At 42.4% G+C, this 25,950-nt stretch overlaps 1 protein-coding gene across 5 annotated transcripts in view; it reads right to left on the bottom strand.

Annotated features, from left to right (window-relative positions):
• CALN1 (calneuron 1) overlaps window positions 1–25,950 on the bottom strand; it is a 494,531-nt gene that overhangs the window by 306,722 nt on the left and 161,859 nt on the right. For all 5 annotated transcript variants that reach the window (XM_037814338.1, XM_037814340.1, XM_037814339.1 and 2 more), the window contains exon 3: window positions 1,522–1,665. In XM_037814338.1, the coding sequence (XP_037670266.1) occupies window positions 1,522–1,665 (144 nt within the window). The remainder of the gene's footprint in view (window positions 1–1,521; window positions 1,666–25,950) is intronic.

Raw genomic sequence — 25,950 nt, 5'->3', positions numbered from 1 at the left:
GAGGGTCACTTCTGGTTTGGGATAGACTCTTAGGGTTATATTGCTAGAAAGAGCCTTAAAATGTATCACTGCAGTAGTTTTTCAGGACTTTTTTAAAAGCATTGAAGTGCTTTTCCCCAATGAGGTTGTATGTAGAAACCCAGTGTATGAAACACAAGAAAAGGAGCTTCTATATCCATATAATGGAATATTATTCAGCCATAAAAAGAAATGAAGTTCTCATACATCCTACAAAATGGACAAACCTTGAAAACATTTTGCTACATGAAAGAAGGCAGACACAAAAGACAACATATTGTATGATGCCATTTATATGAAATGTCCAGAACAGGCAAATCCATAGAGACAAAAAGGAGATTAGTGGTTACCAGGGGTAGAGGTAGGGGGAATTGGGACAGACTGCTAATGGGTATTGGGTTTCTTTATGGGGTGATGAGAACATTCTAAAATTGATTGTGGTTGTGGTTGCACAAATCTATGAATATACTAAAAGACATTGAATTGTACACTCCAAATGGGTGAATTTTATGGCATGCGAATATCTCAATAAATTTGTTAAGAAGGAGGAGAAGGAAGAAGAGGAGAAGGAGGATCAGGAATTAAAAATAAAGGAGCTGCTCACTCTGTGGCATGATGGAGGGCCAGAGCTCCACTAGCTGGGCCTCCTTCCTAACCTGATCCCTTCAATGGTTCCAGAAACACCTATGCAGATTCCTCGAACTCCAGGGAATGCTGTTTGAAAACCCCTGATCTAGTCCAAGTCTCCACCCCTCAAGTGTAAATCAAGACTTGAACCCACGTCTTCTGACTCAAAAGGCCAAGCCCTTTACAACCTGTGCTGGTTTGGATATATTATGTCCCCCACAAAAAGCCATAAACTTTAATCCAATCTTGTGGGATACTGGGATTAGGTTGTTTCCATGGAGATGTGACTCATCCAACTGGAGGTGAAACTTTTGATTAGATTATTGCCATGGAGGCATGGCCCTGCCCATTCATCCACGGGTCTTTATTAGTTTACTGGAGTCCTTTAAAAACACTGACACAGGCCCAGACGCTTGCTGACACTGATGCTTAGACATGCTTGGAGATGCAGACAGAAGGACCTTTAGCTAAGAGATGAAGCCCAGAGCTTGCCCCAGGATATACTAAGACAGGACCTCCAGGCACTTAGAGAGAAACATCCTGGGAGAAAGAACCAAGAACACACAGGAGCTGAGAGAGGAGCTGGAACACAACCCAGGATCAGCAGATGCCAGCCATGTGTCTTCCCAGCTAACAGAGGCTTTCTGGACACCATTGGCCATTCTTCAGTGAAGGTACCTTATTGTTCATGCCTTAGTTGGACACTTTTATGGCCTTAGGACTGTAACTTTGTAACCAAATAAAACCCCCTTTGTAAAAGCCAAGCCATTTCTGGTATTTTGCAAACGACAGCATTAGTAAACAGGAACACAACCCATGGTCTTGGTGATGAGTCGGAGGCTCATGTCAGGGAGAAGCCACTTGCCCTGGTCTTACCGTCCATATCCAGGCGCTGCATGATGATGGCCAGCTCCACCTCACTGGGCATGTACCCCAAAGAGCGCATGGCCATGCCCAGCTCCTGCTTGGAGATGAAGCCATTCCCGTCTCGGTCCAGAACCCGAAAGGCCTCACGGATTTCTACAAGGGAGAAAGAAAAGAAAGTCCATTGGACACAAGGCTTGGTTTATTGCACTGAAATTATTGGTGATTGTCTACTCACAATAACTAAGTGTGTTACAGATAGTGATATGTCAAAACCCTTTTATCAAATAAAAGATAGGCAGAAAGAGGAACTAAAGAAAAGAGGAAAAAGAAGAGAAAGGAAAGGGAAGGAGAGGAGAGTAAAGGAGAAAGAAAAAAAAGAAAAACAGTTTTGGAAAGAGGAACTAACTGGCTGTGAGCATTCTATAACACTGTGGTAGGCTCACAATCAGACGTTGGTCCCACCAGAGAGTCATGTCAACAAAGTCATGAGCAAGGATGAGGGTCAAGTTTCAGCTGTGAGAAGAAACCATTTGGAGGAAAAGAGCATGAGATTCCCCTTTGCAGACTTATGTTTCAACCCCCTGCTGCTGCAAGAGCTGTACAGGAAGCTTTTTCAACCTCATAGGAGGATGGGAGTGAAGTATCCTGCTGTTTTTATTTCATTTCTCTAATTTGCAGTTGTTTTATGGCTATAAACAACCTCAGATCAATAAGAGTGTCATAAAAGCCAAAAGGCAGCTTTAATCACTTTCTCTTAGAGCTGGCGGAGAACTTGACTTTGCTATCAGTAAGGCTCATTTTACTCAGCAGGTGTTCTCCCATCTTTTTACCCCAGACCAGAGTTGCCCTGAATTCCACCCAGAGTCACCAGAGTCATGCAGCAAGGTCCTGCATTGGCTGTGCATTTCCTAACAAGTCACAATCCCATGAGGCAAAATATGGGGATTTGAGATTATGGTCTGAAAAGGAGAGGCTCATCAGTGAGACCTGAGCATCAGATCTTGCTCAACTTTGACTTTTCATCAATAAACCCAGCTCAGCACAAGCCCAGGTATGGCAGCCACCAACATCCATCTTGCCATTCAATGAGCATTCACCCTATTATATGAGGAGCATGGTATTAAGTAGCACAGAGAAACAAAAATGGTTTACCAAGCACGATGGCTCACCCAAAACACTACACTCTAATGCAGAAAACGTTCATTAGCTCTTCAAACTAATTACACAAGAAAACTTGGCCTCAAACCATTGTCTAGTCTTCTTACTTACTTCTCTAAATATCTGAATATGTTCCCAGCAAATACCCTGAGCTACCAACAAGTTCTCAAACAAGCTTTGCACTTTCATATCAGCATTAGTTTCCTATGGCTGCTATAACAAATTACTACAAACTGTTTGGAGGAAAACAGCAGAAATTTTATTTCCTCACAGTTCTGGAGACCATAAATCAGGAATTGGTTTCACCAGGATGAAACCAAGGATGTGTTCTTTGCCTCTTCCAGCTTTTGGTGGCTGCTGGCATTCCGTGGCTGGTGGCCCCATCACTCTGTTCTCTGCCTCCATCTCCACACAGCCTTCAGCTCTGTGTATATCAAATCTCCCCTGCTGGTCTCTTATAAGGACACTCGTAATGGCATTTTGAGCCCACCCAGATTATCTCAGCATCCCTAACTTAATCACATCCGTAAAGACTCTGTTTCCAAGTGCCAGATATGAGGACCTGACACCTTCGGGGGTCTTTATTCAGCCTCCGACACTATCCCATGCTAGTGCTACCAACTGGAACACCTTCCTGTCCTCTTAACCTGCTGAAATCACATCAGACCTTCAAGGGCCAAACCAGGGACCATGGATTCCACAAAGATGCCTTTGCCCACCACAGCCAAAGTCATCTCCATCTCTGCTGACCATTCAGCCGTTCATTCATTCCTCTCACGTGGACCTAGTACATTCCAACTTGGAATGCCATGAATGGGGTCTCAATCTTGGCTTCTCCACTGAGCTGTAAGCTCCTCATACATTTCATTCATCTTCATGTGTTCCCCACCCGCACCCCAAAGGAGACGCTAGACAGATAGTTGTTGAATGGATGCTGGGTCTGAATAGATAAGGATCCTATATTACTAGCAAATTCATTACCAATACTAGCTCAGCCCACGGAATGCTTTTGTTGAATAAATGTGGGCTCCAGCAGCGAAGAGACCAGCTTCTGAGTTGGGACCCTTGGCTTCTGGCCAGGGGTAACAGCTAATTAGGTCTCTGGCCAAACCCGGGGGCCTCAGTTTGTTCGTGTGTAAGATGAGCCGGGTTGGCTGCAGCGGTCCCTAAGGTACTTTCCTGCTCCCTGGCTGTGGCTCCAATGGCATCGTTAAAGTGTTTCAGAGAACAGGAAGCCTGGGTTCTCTTGCATACCCTATTTAATTTGCTGTTCAAACTTTTTCCCATTGATGGTACAGAAACAAATTTCGGTCCAGTCCAAATTTGGAATCAAGGGGTTTGTCTGCAGTTTGAAGTTTTTCCCGTCAACGAAACATACCCAAGCTTAACTAAAACTGCCATTTGTTTTCCTAGCAAGTGTCAGGTGGTCCGAAAAGTGCTGGGAGCCTCTGCTCAATTCATAGTCGTGGCACATGGTGCTCCAGGGCACTGGAGCGGAGGCCCCTGCCTCACTCAGCCCGAGTCAAGATCCCCAGATGCCAACACTGGGAGGAGGCAGAGGCAGGGATCCTGAAGTGGGGGTCAGCCCACGGGGCGTCCCATCCTGGCTCTGCCCTGTGAACCTGAGCAGGCTTCTCTCGCAGCCTCAATTCCTCTATCTGAAGAACGGGTTCTGGGTGGGACCTCCTCGAGCCTCTATAGTAGGGTTTTATGTTGTGGCTGGCACATTCCATGCAACAGAGGGAAATGTCAGATGAGGCCTGGGTCTGCACCGGGGGTCTCTGGGCAGCCAGCAGCAGCCTGGGCCCCTCTCATTCCCTGGACCACACCATTCCCAAGGCAGTGTCTCCACTTCCCATGCCTTCTGAGTCAATCCTGAAGTCTCTTGGCTGTTGATGTAACCCTGACGGGGTGGGCCTCTTCTGTTGACAGGTCTACCCTAGATGTTACTGATGGACTTCAGCTGTTTCCTTCAGCTGGACATTCCTGAGGGGCCTTGTTGAGGGGTTTGCTGAGAAATGAAGACCTTAGCAGCTCTGCTATTCTTCTCCCACCCCAGCCCCAGCCCCACCCAGCCCAGCTGGCTGCCGGGGTCTCTACTACAGCAGCCTCACCACTGGGCTACTGGATATGGCAAGTCGGACCTTAGATGGGGGGCACCCCCAGACTGCCCCACTGTGAAGGGATTCATAGGGTGTGTCCCCAATCTGCAGGACAGAGCCACCCAGCCCTGCCCCAGCTCAGCACAGAGCAGAGCAGGCACACACCAGCTCAGGGCTCTGTTGCCACATTTCTGATTTCTGTGGCCCCTGGATTAAATAGGACAAACCCATCTGTTTCTTTTTTGCATAGACTATCTGGTTTCCGGCTCCCAGGTAGGGAATTTTGTGTGTATCTGCAGAGGCAGAAAAAGCATACTAACTTCGTTTTCTTTCAAAACAGCAGAGAGGAAAATAAATGTATGAAACTAGAAATCCATAATGGGAGTCTCTGGAGATTTAATCTCTCTGGGGTAGGGAAAGCCCGGGCAAACCAGTGGCTCATTAGAAGGAAATGGGTCTTGCAGGCTGAGAGACGTGTGATGTGAGCCTCGGTTTATTTTTATTAGCAGAACAGGGTGTGAGAAATATGCCCATAAAAGCAGCAGAGCCACTGGAACAGGCAGGCTTCCTCTGCCTTGGGCTCCAGCCGCAGCCACTGGCCGGTGTCCCGTCCTTGGGAAGCGGGGGCTACAGATCAAGTTTTCAGGAACAACCCAGTAAGGATGTGTGCTTTTCACTGGAATTTATTCCCTCTTTTGGCCGAAGTCCCCTGTGCTTCAGAGTTCCTTGAGCATGCTGCACTTTTGGTTTTCACATCAATTTTACCCTTCAGTCTCACCCAACATGTAGACATGAGGCACCGGTATGGAAGTTCTCTCACATCCAAGATTTCTTTGGAAGGCCCCAGAAGGGGCCTCTGTACTGGGGACAGGAGTCAGTGCAATTGTCATAATGCGAAGTATGAAATAAAACATGGTTAAGATGCGTCTGCAGAAAGGAAGAATTCATCTGCTGCATATGGAATCTTCCGGAATCAAAGGCTACATTCCCACAGGGATCCGTGCCTCTCCTTCCAAAGTGCCACCGATGGTCTTGAGCCAAACGGGGCTTTGGCTCAAAATGATTCCTATCCTGCAGCCCAAGAGATTTACTTCTTGTTGTGCCAGTAACTCTTTTTCTTAAAAATATCTGCAGCCACCACTGAGGACCACCTGCTTGCACACCCAGTGCCCTTGAGAACAAGACCTGAGCTCTGTAATGGTTCCTTAAGGACCAGTCCAGGCAGAAGCCACGGTGGAGACACGGCTACCACAAGGAGCAGACTCACGTCCCAGGCCACTCGAATAAAATGTGCTTCAGATGAAGCCCAGACACCAGCCAAAGTCAATATCCGTTGGCTGATGTTCTGGCTTCGAAGAATCAGCTGTAATTTACAGCACTAATTTGCAGCCTCAAATTGGTAATGAAGAACAGCTTTTCCTTTCTCAATCCCTGTGAGATGCGAAATCTGTTTAGTCTCCAGAAATGTATCTTTAGAAAGAAAGTGGACTTGCAACTGCATAAAGTGGAGCCTCTATTAATGAAGAAGATGCATGCTGTTGACACACCTCATTGAGAAATTGCAGAACTGGTGACAGATGCAGGCAATTTTTAAATACCAGTGCAAATGCACCAGAAAATATCAGATTCAAGCCTGCAGGTCTTTATTTAGAGGAAACAATAGGGCAGGGACTGAACCAAGGGCAAAAGAGAGTCAGAAGGGAGTTCCACCTTCTCTCAGGCAAAAGGTGAATATTTAGAGACCATTAACATTGCTATTCACACTTCAAAGAGTCGCAGCCCTCCACCTCTTTGTGTAAATAAAGTTTTACTGGAGTGCAACCATGCTCATTTGTTTACATTTTGCCTGTGGCTGCTTCTATGCTACCACAGTAGAATTAAGTAATTGCAACAGAGACCGTGTGGCCCACAAAGCCTGAAATATATATTTTCTGTCCCTTTATGTTTTGAGTTTGCCAACCTGCTATGGGTCACAGGGAGCCTCTGGAGGCTTTGGATTTAAAAACTTTTTTTAAGTTCAAATATTTTTAATGTTAAATTAAAAATTAAAATTTATGAGATTTAAATTTTAAAAATGAGCAGGGTGGCTACGAATGGAGTGGCAAGAGATAAGAGGCAGGGCCTCCATCAGGGGCTGTCACAAACGTTTAAGTTCATGGGTCTGGAGCTGAGCCTGATTCAGCTCAGGACATGGAAGGAAGGAGATGGGTCCAAGAGGCTTTCTGAGCTTGAGTGGATGGGACTTAGGGAGAGTTTAGGTGTTGGGGCAGACGGGCTGAGAGTTCTAGTTTGTGTGATGGGGTAAGTAGTGATGACACTAACTGGGAGAGAGTTCAGGAAGAAGCGCAGGCTTTGGAGGAGGTGAAGGGAAGTGGGATTTTGGCCGCACTGAGTACAGAGCACCTGAGTGATCCCAGGTTAGCAGGTGGAAACACAGCTTGTGTTTGGAGAAAGGTGATTTGGAAAGTACTATTAGGAAAAGAAGGATAGAATGACAATTTCAAAGAAAATGCTGGTTCAATCCCGGTGAGGGTTTTAGTGTGAATGAGTTCCAATTCAATTATAATCAATCAGTCTGCAAATACAACTAATTGGTTTCAGTACTTAGAGAACACCGAGTGAAAACTCAGACAGCAACGGGGACAGGGCCCTCAAGGATGAGAGAAATGTGCTAGGAAGAGGAGTCTGAGGACACAAGAGGAACTCAGAAGCTTTCCCACATTTAATAACGTTGCAGGGGACCGGCCACATTGTTGGGAAAAATGGAGATGGGGTGGGGAGAATGCACCACTACTTTGCATAATTCCTGTATTTAAACTGGCTTTCTTCCTTGGTGTGCTTTTAAAAGGGTTAAGAGATCCTCACTCCTAGGTTATTTGTTGTGGTGTGACTAGGTACAAGATGAGTACACAAAAATCAATGGTGTGTAAATCGGAGGCTGAGCCCTCCTATAATTAAGCTTAAGAGGAGCCTCCAGGCAACCTCTCTGTTACTCGGATGCAACCTTTCTCTCTCCAAGCGCAACTCCGCAAATAAATTTATTAACTTCCCCCCACAAGGGACATGACTTCCAGGGGAATGAATCTCCCTGGTGAGGTGGGACATGACTCCCAGGAATGAGCCTGGCCCTGGCAGTGAGGGATTGAAAATGCCTACTTGACCAAAAGGGGAAAAAAAGTAAGGTAACAAGCTGAGGTCACAGTAGCTTAGAGATCCCAAATAGAGTCAAGAGGCTATCCTGGAGGTTTCTCTTAAGCAAGCTCCAGCCAGACATCCTAACTGGCCACAGCATGCCATGCCCTTACCAAAAGCAGTCCCCAATATCTAGGTCCCTATCTGAGATTCTATAAAAGATGCACTCATTAAGTTTTATCTTTAAGAAACTTAAATCCACCAGAGTGTTCCTATACCAGACAAGTCCTAAAACCCAGAGGCAACAGCCTCTTTAAGATCAACAATCAGATATAGCCCCCTTCCCCATACTGTCGACATCCCCTTTCAATATGAAGAAGTTAGGGTGTTCACTGCCTAGACACCCCTGAAGATGGAGAAAGAAATTAAGTGAGAGGAAGGAGGAGCAACAAACAAGGTAAGATTGAACAAAGGTCTATGAATACTGGAACTTTATATAATAATATATATATATTTGGGGATGCTGGAGTGTTGGAATGGCTGGAAGGAGGTTGTGCCGGTTTGAATGTATTATGTCCCCCAGAAAAAGCCATGTTCTTTGATGCAATCTTGTGGGGCAGATGTTTTAGTGCTGATTAGACTGGAATCCTTTGAGTGTTTCCATGGAGATGTGATCCACCCAACTGTAGGTGATAACTCTGATGAGATAATTTCCATGGAGGCGTGGCCCCACCCATTCAGCGTGCGCCTTGATTACTGGAGCACTCTATAAGCTCAGACAGAAGGAACAAGCTTGCTACAGCCAAGAAGGACACTTTGAAGAATGCGCAGAAGCTGAGAGAGTAGCTGCAGATGAGAGACAGTTTGAAGACGGCCATTGAAAGCAGACTTTTGCTCCGGAGAAGCTAAGAGAGGACAAATGCCCCAAGAGCAACTGAGAGTGACATTTTTGAGGAACTGCAGCCTAGAGAGGAACATCCTGGGAGAAGGCCATTTTGAACCCAGAACTTTGGAGCAGATGCCAGCCATGTGCCTTCCCAGCTAACAGAGGTTTTCCAGATACCACTGGCCATCCTCCAGTGAAGGTACCTGATTGCTGATGTGTTACCTTGGACACTTTATGGCCTTAAGACTGTAACTGTGTAACCAAACAAACCCCTTTATAAAAGCCAATCCATTTCTGGTGTTTTGCATTCTGGCAGCATTAGCAAACTAGAACAGAGGTAAATGACAGGAATGGAACTGTAGCGTATAACATCCCTTGGGATTTGCTCTATAGCTGCTCATTGAATGGTGCCTTGAAAGCAAAGGTATATACCTTGTATTGCAAAATAAGGAAAGAACTGAAATTGTGGAACTGTAACCCACAACAATTTTTGAAATTACCTATATGACTGCTTGTTGAGCTGTACATCAAGAGATGACACCTTTCTGTATGTATACTACATTTTACAATAATGGAAATGGCTGAAGTTGTGAATCTATGACCCATGATATTCTTTGAGATTTGCTCTCTAACTACGTGTGAATCGTACATTGAAAGTTATTACTGTTATGTATATATGTTAAAGTTCACAATTTAAAAAAAATGGAAAAAAATCAATGGTGTTTCTATACACCAGCAAGGAGCAATCCAAAAAGGAAATCAAGAAAACAAGTCCATTTACAATAGCAACTTAAAGAGCAAACGCTAGGAATAAATTTAACCAAATATGCAGAGGATTTATATGCAGAGAACTATAAATCATTGCTGAAATAAAGGAAAGAAACCCAAATAAATAAAAATATATTCCATGCTTATGGATTAGAAGAATTGAATCACAAAGCAGTTTACAGATTTAACACAATCCCAATCAAAATTCCAATAGCCTTCTTCATAGAAATGGAAAAGTTAATCATCAAATTCTTATGCAAGGGCAAGGGATCCCAAATAGCCAAAAACATCTTGAAAAAGAAGGAAGCTGGAGGGCTCATACTTCCCAATTTAAAAATTTATTACAAAGCTACAGTAATCAAATCAACATGGTACTGGCACAAGGACAGATGAACCAATGGAACAGAACTGATTTTTGACACGGGTGCCAAGTCCATTAGATGGAGAAAGAACAGTCTCTTCAAAATAAATGGTGTGGGGAAAAGTGGATATCCACATGCAAAAGAATGAAAGTGGAGCCTTACCTCACACCAAATAGAAAAATTAATTGTACATGGATCAATGACCTAAATAGAGGAGCTAAAACTATAAAACTCTTAGAAGAAAACATAGGGAAATATCTTCAGGACTTTCTATTAGGCAAAGGATTTTTAGACATTACACCAAAAGTGCAAGCAACAAAAGAAAAAATACATAAATTGGACGTCATCAATATTAAAAACTTCTGCACATCAGACATTACCAAGAAAGTGGAAGGACAATGCAACAGAATGGGAGAAAATATTTGGAAACCATATATCTGAAAAGGATTTATTATCCAGAATATATAAGAACTCCTATAACTCAACAACAAAAAGACAAAAAAAAAAAAAAAAAAAAAAACTCAATTAACAAATGGGCAAGGACTTGAATAGATATTTCTCCAAAGAAAATATACAAATGACCAATAAGCACATAAAAAGATGTTCAGTATCATTAGCCATTAGGGAGATGCAAATCAAAACCATAATGAGATACTACTTCACGCCCACTAGAAAGCCTAGAAAATAACAAATGCTGGTGAGGATGTGGAGAAATTGGAACCTTACTACATTGTTGGTAGGAATATAAAATAGTCCAGCCACTGTGAAAAAGTTAGGAGGTTCTTCAAAAAGTTAGACATAAAAATGCCAAATGATATGGCAATCCCACTTCTAGGTGTATACCCAAAAGAACTGAAAGCAGGGACTCAAGCATATACCTGTACACTAATGTTCATGGCACCCTTACCTCACAAGAGCCAAACGGTGGAAGCCACTCAAATGTCCATCAGCAGAAGAATGGATAAACATTGTATATACTTACAATGGAGTATTATTCAGCCATAAAAATGAATGAAGCTCTGATACATGTTACCACCTAGATGAAATTTGAAGACATCATGCTGAGTGTAATGTCAGACACAAAGGGACAGCTATAGTGTGATTCCATTTATATGAAATAGACTATGTAAATACATAGAGACAGGAAGTAGACTACAGGTTACCGGAGGGAAGGGAAGGGAGAATGGGGAGATAATGCATAATGAATACAGGATTTCTGTTTGGGTTGATGGGAAAGTTCTGGTAATGAGGGTAGTAGCACAACACTGTGAATGTGATTTAATCCCACTGAATGGTATGCTTGGGAGAGGGTGAGATGGGAAAGTTCATGTTGTATATATATGTTTCCACAATTTAAAAAATAGAGAAAAAGACTAAAGAAACATTGATGACTAAATGCAAAACATGCAAAACATGATACTGGACTGAATTTAATAATGGAAGAGAAAATGCTCTAAAGGACATTTTAGGACATATGACAAAATTAGGATATATACTGTAAGTTATATATCAATGTTAAATGTCCTGAACTTGATAACTGTACTTGTGGTGGCTACATAAGTGAATATCCTTGTTCTTAGTGAAACTGCACAGAAGTATTAAGTGTTCAAGGAGAATGATGTATACAACCTACTCTCAAATGTTTAGAAAAGAGATAGACTGGTAGATATATGGATGGATGGATGGATGGATGGATGGATGGATGGAGGATGGATGGATGGATAGATGGATGGATGGATGGATAGATGGCAAATGTGGCACAATGTTAAAAGTTGGTGGGTCTGGGTATCTGGGTGTGGGGTATGTTGGAGTTCTCTATGAGTTTGTTTTATTTTTGCAACTGTCCCGTAGGTTTGAAATTATTTTAAAATACAAAGTGTATGAGAAGATTGAGCTGTGACTGCATTCATTTCAAGGGATGCTCATTTATTGTGCTTCTACCACAGGTTCAGACTTGACTACTCTGATCACTAGAATGGGAACAAAAAGAGCCACCCCATGAGCAGATCCCAGTCTTGGGGACATTTCTCGTATTTATGTGTTTATTTATCTAAGGTATTTATTAGTGTGTTTGTTTAAAAGGAGTCTTGTTTCCCAGGGGACTTTAGGGGGCTTAAAATTTAGCTGAGGAGGAAAAAGGCGATACGTATAGGAGTTTGAGGAGAGGAAAAGTGAAACAGAAAATACTGGGAAAACATACAGGGAGGAGGTGAGATTTAAGAGAGCTGGAGAGGGTTAGAATTGGCAGCAGTGCAGAAGAGAGGGTGCTCCAGCGGAGGGCACGGCCTGGGCATGGCCTGGGCAAGGGAGGGGGAAGGGGACTGAGCCTGGGGACTCTGGGGCCCTTGGCTGGAGGACAGGGCCCTTATTGGAAGGTGCCCTGAGAAAGGACACAGCTGGCAATGGTGACCATCCTTCCATGAGAACATAACTATGGGTATCACTCATGACTAGTCACTGCATCTGTGACCTGTGATTAGAAACGAGTGTTCCATGCGGTTCTTGTAAATGATAAGCTGCTCTTTGTTCCCCATCCACAGACTCACCTTGGCCAATCTGCCATCTTGCCAAAGCATGAGCCACCATTAACCCCCAGGGACAGGCAGGAGACAGCATTGGAAAAACGGTTCTAAGGCCTAGAGCTCAAGGCTGGGAGGTAAATGCATCTCAGGTACCCTCATGTTCCCATTTTTTCATTACCTCATGGCCTAAATCACACCTTTAATTAGAAAATAAAGCTGACTCCTTCCCTAGCTGGAGTCTAGCCTCCTGAAAGAGGAATGTTTCCGTAACTTATCAGGTGGGGAAATTATACGGACAAAGACCAAAATATCCAGACTCATGAAAAATAAAATTAATTAATACTATTAATAATAAAAATAAATAAAGTAATAATTTCTTCTCTGAGCTAAGGTTAGCACAAGGCAATCAGAAAGCTGGGGGCATTTCTAAGAATTTAGGAACTAGAACAGAGTTCATCTGTCCCCAAATTTTACATCCACATTAAGCCGAATTGATTTTAACATGCCGGATGGATTAAAGCTAATGGAAAATTCCCCAATAGTAAAAAATCAAAGCAAATTAAAACAGAAAGTAACGATGAAAGCCCATCCTGGCCAAAGGCTCTGTGGGGCTGACTGAAGGCTGAAGGAGGATCTTCAAATCAGATTTGAATATGTGTGAAAGTGAAGATCACTGGAGCAGCTCTCTATAAAAGAAGCCAACATTCTGTGTGCTGACCCTTCTGGGCAGATGATGAGTGAAGAGGGAAGGAGGGCACCCAGCTGCAGGCAGTTCCTCTTCATCTTGAGGAGCTCTGGAACCAACTGGGCAAAGGGACGGGGGTCAGCCTCATGTGGGGAGGGTCAAGAAGGAGCCTGCCCCTAAAAAGACCAGAGCTTGCCAGGACTTGTGGCACTCTTCAGGTTACAAATTAATCTATGCTTATTATGAAAAGTACCCCAAAATGTACAAAGAAAAATTATCTATAATCCAATAATGTTACCCTGTTAAAATATTAGGGCATTTTATTCTGAACTTTTTTCTTCAGTATGAATATTTTTAATGGAGTTGAAACCATGCTCTCTAAATAGCTCTGTATCCTTTTCTTTTTTCATTCAACACACAATCATTTTCAATTTTCCCTATTGTTATCTATCCTTTTGTGCCAGTTTGAAACTGTTATGTACACCAGGAAAGACTATGTTCTTTAATGTAATCTTGCAGGGGCAGACTTATTATGGGTGGGATCTTTTGATTAGGTTGTTTCCAGGGAGATGTGACCCATCCAACCATGGGAGAGACCTTTTGATTAGATTATTTCCATGGAGGTGTGACCCAGCCCATTCAGGGTGGGTTTTGACTAGTTTACTGGTGTAATTATGGGAGCTCAGGAGCCAACACAGACCCAGACGCTTGGAGGTGCAGACAGAAGGATGTTTGGAGATGCTAAGCTAAGAGATGAAGCCTAGAGTTTGCCCCAGAGAAACTAAAAGAGAACCCTCAGATGCTGCGCTAGTTTGAATGTCTTATGTCCCCCCCAAATGCCATTATCTTTGATGTAATCTTGTGTGGGCAGACCTATCAGTGTTAATTAGTTTGTAATTCTCTGAGTGTTTCCATGGAGATGTGCCCCACACAACGGTGAGTGATGACTCTGATTGGATATTTTCCATGGAGATGTTGGCCCACCCATTCAGGGTGCCTCTAAATTAAATCACTGGAGCCATATAAATGAGCTGACAAACAGAAGGAACTCAGTGCAGCTGTGAGTGACATTTTGAAGAGGAGCTACAGCCAAGAGGGACACTTTGAAGAAAGCACAGGAGCTGCAGATGAACAACAGTTTAAAGACAGCTGTTGAAAGCAGACTCTTGCCCTGAAGAAGCTGAGAGAGGACAAATATCCCAAGTGCAACTAAGAGTGACATTTTTGAGGAACTGCAGCCTACAGAGGAACGTCCTGGGAGAAAGCCATTTTGGAACCAGAACTTTGGAGCAGACTCCAGCCACATGCCTTCCCAGCTAACAGAGGTTTTCCGGACACCATTGGCCATCCTCCAGTGAAGGTACCCGATTGCTGATGTGTTACCTTGGAAACTTTATGGCCTTAAGACTGTAACTGTGTAACCAAATAAACCCCCTTTTATAAAAACCAATCCATCTCTGGTGTTTTGCATTTCAGCAGCATTAGCAAACTAGAACAGATGCTTAGAGAGAAACACCCTGGACAAACAAGCAAGGATGCACAGGAGCTGAGAGAGAGAAGCTAAGAGAGACAGAAGCCCAGAGACATTTTGGAGAAAGCCATTTTGAAACCAGAACCTGTGAGCAAAGGACAAGCAGACACCAGCCACGTGCCTTCCCAGCTGACAGAGGTTTTCCGGATGCCATTAGCCTTTCTTCAGTGAAGGTACCTGTTGTTGATGCCTTAGTTTGGACACTTTTATGGCCTTAGAACATAAATTTGTAACCTAATAAATCCCCTTTATAAAAGCCAATCTATTTCTGATAACTTGCATAATGGCAGTTTCACCAAACCAGAACACCTTTAAAACATCATTTTTTTTTAAATTCAGTTTTATTGAGAAATATTCACATAGCATATAATCATTCATGGTGTACAATCAACTGTTCACAGTACCATCTTACAGTTGTGCATTCATCACCCCAATCTATTTTTGAACATTTTCCTTACACCAGAAAGAATCAGAATCAGAATAAAAAATGAAAAATTATAAAAAAAAGATCCCTTCCCCCATCCCACCCTATTTTTCATTTAGGTTTTGTCCCCATTATTCTACTCATCCATCCATACACCAGATAAAGGGAGTGCCATCCACAGGGCTTTCACAATCACACTGTCACCCATTGTAAGCTTCATTGTTATACAACTGTCTTCAAGAGTCAAGGCTACTGGGTTGGAGTTTGGTAGTTTCAGGTATTTACTTCTAGCTATTCCAATATATTAAAACCTAAAAAGTGTTATCAATATTGTGCATAAGAAAGTCCACCAGAGTGACCTCTAGACTCCATTTGAAATCTCTCAGCCACTGAAGCTTTATTCGTTTCATTTGTATCCCCCTTTTGGTCAAGAATATTAAAGCATCATTTTTGATGATTACATAGTATTCTGTCATAGGATTACAGCAAAATTGCTTTCAGCAGACTCCTGGTGGGGATATTTAATTTCTAATGTTAAATAATACCCATGATGGAAAATCTTGGTGTGTACATCTTCATCATTTTGATGATCATTTTCTTAAAATAACTTCCTAGAAGTTGAATTACTGGGTCAAAAGACATGAACATTTTTAAGGCCCTTAATATGCATTGCCAAGTTGCCCCCCAAAAAGGCAGCATGGATTACTACTGTCTTCCAATTCCCATCAGTTTTATACAAAGAATCCCAGTCTCTTCTGAGATATACCTTTCATCCGACTATCACTTAGGGTCTAGAAGTTCAAGATACAGATTGAGAACAAAAGGGAGGCTTCAATGGAGGCAGACGATTCCAATGCTGTCTGAAAAAGACCAGCAGGTGCCCCCCACACAACATGGGGCCTGCTCAAAGGAGCTGCCAAGAAACATCCATGCACATGGACCGGCCAAGTGCATTAATAGACAAAGGTCAGAGAACAAAGGCCCAGTGAAGGCCCAACATGGGACAAGGAGGGGCTAGAGTGGGCAGAAAGCTTTTTTGCCAACTTCTGGGCCAGGACTGTTTCCAGGGCAGAACACTGCACAGGTGGTCTGATGAGGAGACGGACCATTTCCCACCATCCAGCAAACTCAAAGGCTCATGGCGAGAAACCCAACGCTCCTCCACAAAAGAAGCCATTTCTCCCACAGTAACAAGCCCCATCTCACAGAAAACCAGGCAAATTGCCAAGGAAAGAAAGTAGGAGTCATATCCTTTGGCACATGAAGCAATATTGGATATATCTGCAAGCAGCAAATTGGGTGCAATTTATCCACGAACAGCATGGTTACTGATCAGTACGATTATTTTCTTCATTGAGGTACACTGTTCCTAAGCTGTTAAATGTTAATATCTCACGATCAGAGAATAATCAGAATCTGAGGAAACAAAATCATTTTGTGGATTTAGCACAGTTACGGAAGCCAGAAGCACAAAATCCAAGATCCGGAAATAAACCAGGAACAAATGAAAGGACAGAAAGGAGAGGGACTCTCAGGCATGCTCCCAGCTCTCATCTTCCCTGGGAGTCTTGGAAATCCTCTCTAGAAGTTAAATTTATCTTTGGATTATTCGACATAACTCAATTCAACAAATATTTCCTGGATATTGCCTATGTGTCAATGATCGGGTGCCAGAAGTTAATAGCAAACAGGACATCTGAGCCTGCAGTGGGAATGGAGTCAAAGAATCCCTTCAGCCCTCTACTGCAGCTTTGAAATGTTGAGGAAAGCTTAGTGGCTGGGACAGAGATTTCTCTCTGGCCCTCATGGAGGATTATTCTGGAACCCAAGTCATTTTCCCTGACTTCCAGAATCTCTCCTGGGTAGGAAGAAGGAAAGTCCTTACCACAGAAGAGTAATGATTAAATCCAGAAAACATGAAGGATTTTTTTCTTTTATTTTTTAGTGAGGAGAAAATTATTTTTAAAGCAATGCAGTCTTGCTGTAATACGACATGTCCATGCTAAGAGAAGACTCAATACAGCCCAGCACACAGAGAAAAGCCAGGAAGGAGGCCTGGGGACGTGGGACTTATAGCAAGGAATTTGACCTCTACAAAGTGAACTAGCTTTTGTCCTGGCTCCTGATGGAGGGAGGGTAACCTCTAAACACTCATCATTTCCAGAGTGATAGTGTTTTTTGTTATTCCTGGTGGGCCCAAGACCACACCTGTTAGTTTATGCTAATGAGATGACTCAGGTAGGGGCAGCTGCACTAGTAATCTTGGAGGTGGGGATGGCCAACCAAGTTATGTGACAGTTGGGTCTTTGCATCTCTTCATATCACCCTGACCTCCTGGGATGGGAGGGTGCCTGGAGAAGGTGTTCAATCACATGGGCATTGAAGTAATCAGCCATTCCTATGCAAGGAAAACACAATAAAAACTCAGGACACCAAAGCTCGGGGGAGCTTCCCTGGTTGGTAATGCACATCAATGTGCCAGGAGGGAATCACATCCTGATGCCATGCTGAGAGGACACCAGTATCTTCCCGTTTGAGACCCTCCCAGACCTCACCCTACATGTCTCTTCTTTGGGCTGGTCCTGATTCATATGCTTTTTGCTACATTAAAACTGTAATCTTAAGCAGAGTGCTTTTCTGAGTCCTGTGAGTCATGCTAGTGAAGTGGCAAAATGAGAGAGTAGCCAGAACCCTTGAATTTTTAGCCAGTTGGACAGGAAGTGTGGGTGGCCTGGGAACTCCTGAGCTTTGCAGCTGTTGACTGAAGTGGGGACTGAGCCCTTCACCTGTGGAGTCTGACCTAACTCCTGGTAGTTAAGAGTCAGAATTGCATTGCATTAGGTGTCAGAAGTTACTGCAGTGGCTCAGATGCTTCTGTTCACCACTAGGTGCAAAGGGTCAATTAGAATGACCACCATTCCCAACCTTAGATGACATTTGGGAGAAGGGGTGGACAAAAGACAGCAGAAAAAGCATGTGAGAGGGCCTTTCAGAGCAAGAGCCTTCTAGAAACATCACATTTGGTTATAACAATTGATGCCTCATTATCCACTCCCTCACCAGGAAAACCACTATAGCACACAGCCTTTATTATTCCACCCCACAGTAGGAAATACATTGTATATCATGTCAGGTGCATAATGCAGATATAATATAGATATGTGTCCATGTATAATAGGTTGAACGACATAAAATTGCTATTTGTCTAGGTAAAAAATGGCCAAATATCAACAATTTCTTATGGTTCCAACTAACGTACAATAGCTACCATTTGTTGGGCTTACTATGTGCCAGGCACTGTTCTGAGCTCTATTGTATATGAACTCATTTGCCTACAAGATAGGTTCTACCCTTACCCTTTTTTTTTTTAATCTTCATTTTATTGAGATATATTCACATACCACGCAGTCATACAAAACAAATCGTACTTTCAATTGTTTACAGTACCATTACATAGTTGTACATTCATCACCTAAATCAATCCCTGACACCTTCATTAGCACACACACAAAAATAACAAGAATAATAATTAGAGTGAAAAAGAGCAATTGAAGTAAAAAAGAACACTGGGTACCTTTGTCTGTTTGTTTCCTTCCCCTATTTTTCTACTCATCCATCCATAAACTAGACAAAGTGGAGTGTGGTCCTTATGGCTTTCCCAATCCCATTGTCACCCCTCATAAGCTACATTTATATACAACTGTCTTCGAGATTCATGGGTTCTGGGTTGTAGTTTGATAGTTTCAGGTATCCACCATCAGCTACCCCAATTCTTTAGAACCTAAAAAGGGTTGTCTAAAGTGTGCGCAGAACCCATGAATCTCGAAGACAGTTGTATATAAATGATAGTTTCAGGTATCCACCACCAGCTACCCCAATTCTTTAGAACCTAAAAAGGGTTGTCTAAAGTGTGTGTAAGAGTGCCCACCAGAGTGACCTCTCGGCTCCTTTTGGAATCTCTCTGCCACTGAAGCTTGTTTCATTTCCTTTCACATCCCCCTTTTGGTCAAGAAGATGTTCTCCGTCCCACGATGCCAGGTCTGCATTCCTCCCCGGGAGTCATATTCCATGTTGCCAGGGAGATTCAGTCCCCTGGGTGTCTGATCCCACGTAGGGGGGAGGGCAGTGATTTCACCTTTCAAGTTGGCTTAGCCAGAGAGAGAGGGCCACATCTGAGCAACAAAGAGGCATTCAGGAGGAGGCTCTTAGGCACAACCATAGGGAGGCCTAGCCTCTCCTTTGCAGCAACCGTCTTCCCAAGGGTAAAACTTATGGTAGAGGGCTCAACCCATCAAACTACCCTTACCCTTTTACCCGAAGTCACGTGGGTAGTGAGTATCGGGGCCATGATTTGAACCCAGGCCATCTGACCCCAGAGTTTGCACTCCTAAACATTATGCTCTACAGCTTCCAACAAACAATTCCTGAAACAGTAAACATCTTTTCTACATGTGATGTACTCCGGTCCTTTCTATCCTATTTCTTTCTTTTCTTCTTCTTTTCAGTTTGCCTAATTGATTTTCCTACCCACCGATGATTCAAGATCCAACATTTTGAAAAACCCTGGCCTCGCCCCATTCCTTGGCTTCCCCAAGGACATACTTTCCAACTCACGGTTGCATTCTGTTCTACACCCTTCCCTACCACTTCAGACTGTCCTCTAGCAGCCTCGTAAACCTGTCCTAAGATGCCCCAGGTGTTTCTCTATCTCCCCTGAATCAATGTCCTCCTGACATCACTGCTTCTGTAATGGGGCCATCTCCTTCCCTACCTCCCACACTGAACAAGGAGCTCTCTTTCACCGTAATCCAAGCAGTACATGCTACCCAGCTCTGGAGCCACTGCTCACTGAACAGCCATCTTTCTTGGGTCCCCAGAGGCACGTTACATCCTGTAAGGGCAGCAAACGTTCTTTGTTTCTGTTTCTCCCAATGGGCCTACCAGTCTTAAATTATAACACTTGCTCAGTGATAGATTTATTCCTGACCAAGTCTAAATGCTCCCAGCTGCACCTCCAGCCAATGCCACTGCCCGCCCCACCCCCTTCCCAGTCTGTTAATGACCTTCAGCCACAGATGAGGTCATTTCTTTCTGCTTCAGGTATTGACCAGTGTTACAGACTGACCCCTAATAAACAAGAGGACAGCGGTAATGTTTCCACTGCTAACACAGCCATTTTGCAGCGCCTTAAACCAAGTCAGCTCTGGTGCCTAAAGCAGGGCCCAGAAGATGTCCAGCTGCCCATGGCAGGTGAAACACCTGTCCCTGGGCAGCACAGCCCCAGAAACAATCAATTCTCATAAAGCCCCCACCGAATAATTCATGGTCCTGAGACTCAGGGCAAAATGACAAATGGCGGGAGTTAGACGAATAGGTTCTAATCCTGAAAAGAATTCCCCTTCAGTAGGGTAATTTTTCAATTTTAACTCGTATCAGCCTTGTCCTTCCTTCGCTCACATGCAACAGCATGTGTAAATGTGGCTCAAAGTCTTGCTTCTAGCATTCTCACAAATGGATTTGATGTCTCTAGAAAGACAGCCAGTTGACATATAAGACCACTTGACCCCCAAGCATCCTGGGGAAGTGTGGGAAGGAAAACCCACAGGGTGAGATGGGCTTACAGCAGCTCAGGGCAAATAACTCCTCTCCTTTATTCACCAAATTCCTGCGTATCAACCCTCTCATTTGTTCCCCGCTGGGTTTCTTCATAGTCCATTTTGCCTGCCCGATAATTGATAAAGGACCTGGATATGAAAGAAATTGTTCTTCACTGCAGGCTGCATAAATCTCCCATTAACAATAGGAAGCAATTTGTTTGCTTAAAATCTCCGGCTCTCTCATTTTGTTTTAACATGCTGGTTCTCTATCAAAATACATCTGCACCTTTGAAAAGACTGTTTGCAAAGCCTCTCACTGGTCCCAGCTTGAGAAATAAAACTGAAATCAACGGAGGCAGACTGACCTCAGCCCAGCCCTCCAGTATTAAAAGGGCAGCTTGGAAAAGGGAGGAAATTGCTTTAAGAATTCTACCCAGAAACTCAATCCTAAGGGAGTCACAGGAGAGTAAGCCACCTATTTCAGAACACGAACACACACACACACACACAATTCCAGATTTCTCCTAAAAGAAAGGGCTACCTGGCTGAGAGTTGAGAAGGAAGCCAAGAGTGCCATGCTTGTTACGTGGGATTTTCTAATCATGGAGTAGAACAGTGTGATAAAGACAACATTTTAATCCATGGTGAAAAGACACATGGGGCTAGAATAATCAGTTAAGAACTTGGAAAAATGAAGCTAAAACTGTATATCATCTATTTTTGAGAACTTAAGAAGTAGAGGAAATTGAGACAATAATAATAAGACAAGAACAGAGGAAGGTCTTGCTAAATCAGAATAGCAGACTAACAAAAGGGATAAAAGATTTTACCTGAATACTCCAACAGAAAAATGGTAAAAGGACTGAAACAGACTTTCTTCAAAAGGAAAAGTACAGATAGCTAAAAATCACAAAAAAGATAATTCCACCTCACGATTAGTTTTTTCACTCCTCATATTTTTTTACTAGTAATTTTGTAGAGCAAGTGAATATAACTGCAACATACCATGTTTTGTCTGTCAGATTCATATTCAGTCAACAAATATTTATTGAGTGCCTATTATGTGTCAGACGCTGTTCCAGGAGCTAGGACATGACAGTGAACAAAAAGAGTGGGAAAAATAGACAATAAGCAATGGGCTTTTTATAAAGTAAATGACATGATGTGAAAGGAGGTGACAAGGAAAAGGAAAAATAGAAGCATAGATGCGACAGCCATCCAGAATTGGCAGGAGGTGCAGAGGGGCACATGACAACTTTAAATGCAGAAATCTGGTTAGGTTGCACTGCAAAGACCCCTGAGCTATGACTTGAAAGTAAGGGAGCTAGTCACGTGACTAGGGGAAGAGTGTTCCAAGCAGAGGGAACAGTCAGTGCCAAATCCCCAGGTTGGCCTGTACCTGGCGAGCTTCCAAAGGGATCTAGATTAGAACAAATCATAAAAGGACAGTTTTGAGACAATCAGAAAAAATTAAGCGCAGCCCAGTTATTGAATATTTAGTTAATTTTGTTGGTGCGATAAAGGTTTCGTGATTATATGAGAAGAAATAGCTCTTATTTGTTAGAGATATAAACTGATGCGGTTATGGGCCTTGCTTTAAAACACTACAGAAAAAAAGTGTTGCAGGCAGTGCTGATAGATAAGATTGGTGAAATACTGAAAATCGTTGCAGCTCAGTGATGGATACTCAGGGTTTCTACTATCCTATCTGCTTTTGCATGTTTGATAATTTCCATAATAAAAACATTTTTAGGTGTGCATACCCTTTGACCCAGCAATTCCATTTGTAGGAATTTATCCTAGAAAAGAAGAGATGTACACAAAGGCTTATTAGCAAGGATATTTTATTTTTAATAATAAAAATGGGAAACCACAAATAATAGGTGAATAGCTAAATAAGTGACAATATAGCCGTTCAATGGAAAACAGTAGAAAGATCAAAAATAAGCCTGAATACATGCAGAAGTTTAGTGTATGTCAGGAGTGACATTTCAAATAACGGAGAAAAATGGGTTCAATAAAGGATGTTGGGACAAGTGAGCAGCTATCTGGAAAAAAATATTAAAATGAAACTATATTTCAGACTCTATATGCCAAAATAAATTTCAGGAGAACAAAAGATTAAATATTTTTTTAAAATGAACTCATGAATGCAATAGAAAGAAAAGAAAACAAGAAATTTTTTTTATAATTTCAGAATGGATAAGCCTTACTAGGTATGTAACAACAAAACCCAAAACCATAAAATAAAACCCTGATAGATTCTATATAAAATTTTAATGGCAGAAATCACAGTAAATTAAGTCAAAAGGGAGGAACAGAGTAAAAATATTTGCAATTTATATTACAAATGAGGAGTTAAATTCCCTAATATTTAAACAGCTCTTGTAAATCGATAAGGAAAAGACCAACAAGCCAAGAGAAACATGTTCAAAGAATATGAACACACAGTTTCTACAAAAGGACCCACAAATGGTGATTAAACATATAAACATAAAACAATGCTCAACCCCACTCTAAACAAGAGAAATGGAAATTAAAAGTACCTTTGCATAATATGTAATTCAATTACAAGACAGGTAAAAATCAAGAAGCTTGATAACACACTGTGAATAAAGCCCAGCAGAAAGAGGCCTTCTCAAACTCTAGTGGTGGTAGTATAAATTAGTGTAATCTCTCTGGAGTACAATTTGGCAATTTCCATTCAGGTTCTAAATGCACACTTTACCTCAACAAGCCCACCTCTAGAAAGGTATCCTACAGGTAAATTCAAACACGTGTGAAATGAAGTATGAGTCAGGCTATTTGTTGCAGAATTGTTTATTTTTTTAAAATGATCAGATTTAATAATATTAAGAAATTATTGTGAATGTTGTAAGGTGTGATACTGATATCGTGGTTCTGTTTGTTTCTTTAAGTCCTTATATTTTGAAGATATGTTAAAAAATTACAGATGAAATGATATAACGTCTGGAGTTTGCTTTAAAATAATACAGAGGAAGGGAGGGATAGTGGATGGGCATATAAATAAAACAAGCCTGACCATGAGTTAAAGCTGGGTAATGGGCCCAATGAGGGTTCATTATGCTTGAATCTTCCATGAAAAAAAAAAGTAAAAGTTAAAAAGATCAGAATCAACTCAAATGTCCCTTTAACAGAAAACTAATTAAATAAATGATGGTGCATCCAAACAATGGAATGCTATGCAGCTATAAAAAGAATAAGAAAGTCCTTTAAATTCTGATGTAGAATGACCTACAAGATGGTTTGTTGAATGAAAAGGCAAGATACAGAACAGTGTGGATAGAGTTACCATTTGTGTAAAAAGAGAAGAAAGGCTACACAAAACACAAACTTGATGTGCAGGTTTGTATATATTATGCCCCCCCAGAAAAAGCCATATACTTTGATGCAATCTTGTATGGGCAGACGTAATTAGTATTGATTAGATTGTAATTCTTTGACTGAGTGTTTCCATGGGGATGCGACCCACCCAACTGTAGGTGATAGCTCTGATTAGAAAATTTCCATGGAGGTGTGGCCCCACCCATTCAGCATGGGCCTTGATTAGTTTACTAGAGCACTATAAAAGCTCAGACAGGATGAGCTTGCTACAGCCAAGAGGGACACTTTGAGGAACGCACAGGAGCTGAGAGAGAAGCTGCAACTTACAGAGACTTTTGGAGATGGTCTTTGAAAGCAGACTTTTGCTCCGGAGAAGCTAAGAGAGGACAAACGCCCCAAGAGCAACTGAGAGTGACATTTTGAAGAGAAGCTGCAGCCTAGAAAGGAATGTCCTGGAAGAAAGCCATTTTGAAACCAGAACTTTGGAGCCGACCCCAGCCACGTGCCTTCCCAGCTAACAGAGGTTTTCCGGACACCATTGGCCATCCTCCAGTGAAGGTACCCGATTGTTGATGCATTACCTTGGACACTTTAGGGCCTTAAGACTAACTGTGTAACCAAATAAACCCCCTTTATAAAAGCCAATCCATTTCTGGCATTTTGCTTAATGGCAACATTAGCAAACTGGAATACGTGCTCATAAATGTATAGAATAACTCTGGATGAATACACAAGAAACTGGCTGTCCCTGGGGAAGGGGAGAGGGTTGGAGGAGGGGGGAATACAGAATAGGAGGGACACTTTTAACTAAATAAACTTTTCTACTTTTTGAAATGTGTACTGTTAATGTATTATCTATTCAAATAAATAAAATTTATGAATGTCAAAAAATACACCAAACTATTAATAGTGGTTATTGCTGAAGGATGGGATTATGTGTGATTTTTATTATTTTCTAAATTTTCTCCAAGGAAATTGCATTACTTAAGTAATTGAGGGGAGCAGTATTTTGAAAAGGCAAAACCAAGAAATGACAATCAAAGAGCTTGTCTCAACCATCACGCAGAAGGTGACACTGTGACTACCCTATTCCGTTGAGTACCACACCTTCCAGCACACTGAGAACCTACAAGTCATCAAGGATCAAGGGCTGGTGAAAATGTGAGCCCGAGTGAGATCTGGCCCTGCCCTTCAAGCACTCACGATGGGGCAGAGTCAGGAGAGAGGCAGAGCTGCATTCAGGCAACTACAGCACTGTGTGATAAGTGTGATGATATCCACAACTGAAGAAAGCTACGGGTCATGGGAGGAAACATTTTTCCGTAAGAATGTATGAGATCATTAATGATGGATGATAATTGGAGTCAAGATCATATGGGGATGATTAAGTTTCGTGTCAACGATGAAATGGCTGACCCCATTTGTTAAATGGCATCCCTTGGTGATTCAACACTAAAGCAGTTCCTAATAATTTGCATTGGTCCTCCAGTGCAGAGCAGAGCTAAATTTACTCATCACTCTTCTTTATGCTTTTTTACTTTTACCATTTATCAGAACAAAGGTCTTTTTCATTACCAGATTCCTGCTACTATTCTAAGTGAATTCAATATTCTTAAATACTACTTCTCCACTCTGTTCAAGAAATTCCACACATGGCCACTTTCTGGTCCTTGTCATCACTCAACATTGCTCCAATTCTGAAATCTCAAGCTCTAAATTTTACTCTAGTACCACAACCTCATATTTTCCAATTCTGTCCCTTCTACCATTCATTCCTCAACCTTCCAATACCTTGGCTCCCACTGTTTCTCCAGACTGTCAGCCCTCCAATGTCTTCCTTTCCTGTTCAACCCAACTAGATAAGCCACCTGGTACACCGATTCAACTCACCACTCTATTCCCAACACACTTACTCCTTCACCTCCT

The sequence above is a fragment of the Choloepus didactylus genome, chromosome 21 (genome assembly GCF_015220235.1).
Source record: "Choloepus didactylus isolate mChoDid1 chromosome 21, mChoDid1.pri, whole genome shotgun sequence".
Lineage (NCBI taxonomy): Eukaryota > Metazoa > Chordata > Mammalia > Pilosa > Megalonychidae > Choloepus > Choloepus didactylus.
The sequence above is the reverse complement of the archived record's forward strand: the minus strand, read 5'-3'. Positions and strand labels throughout refer to the sequence as shown.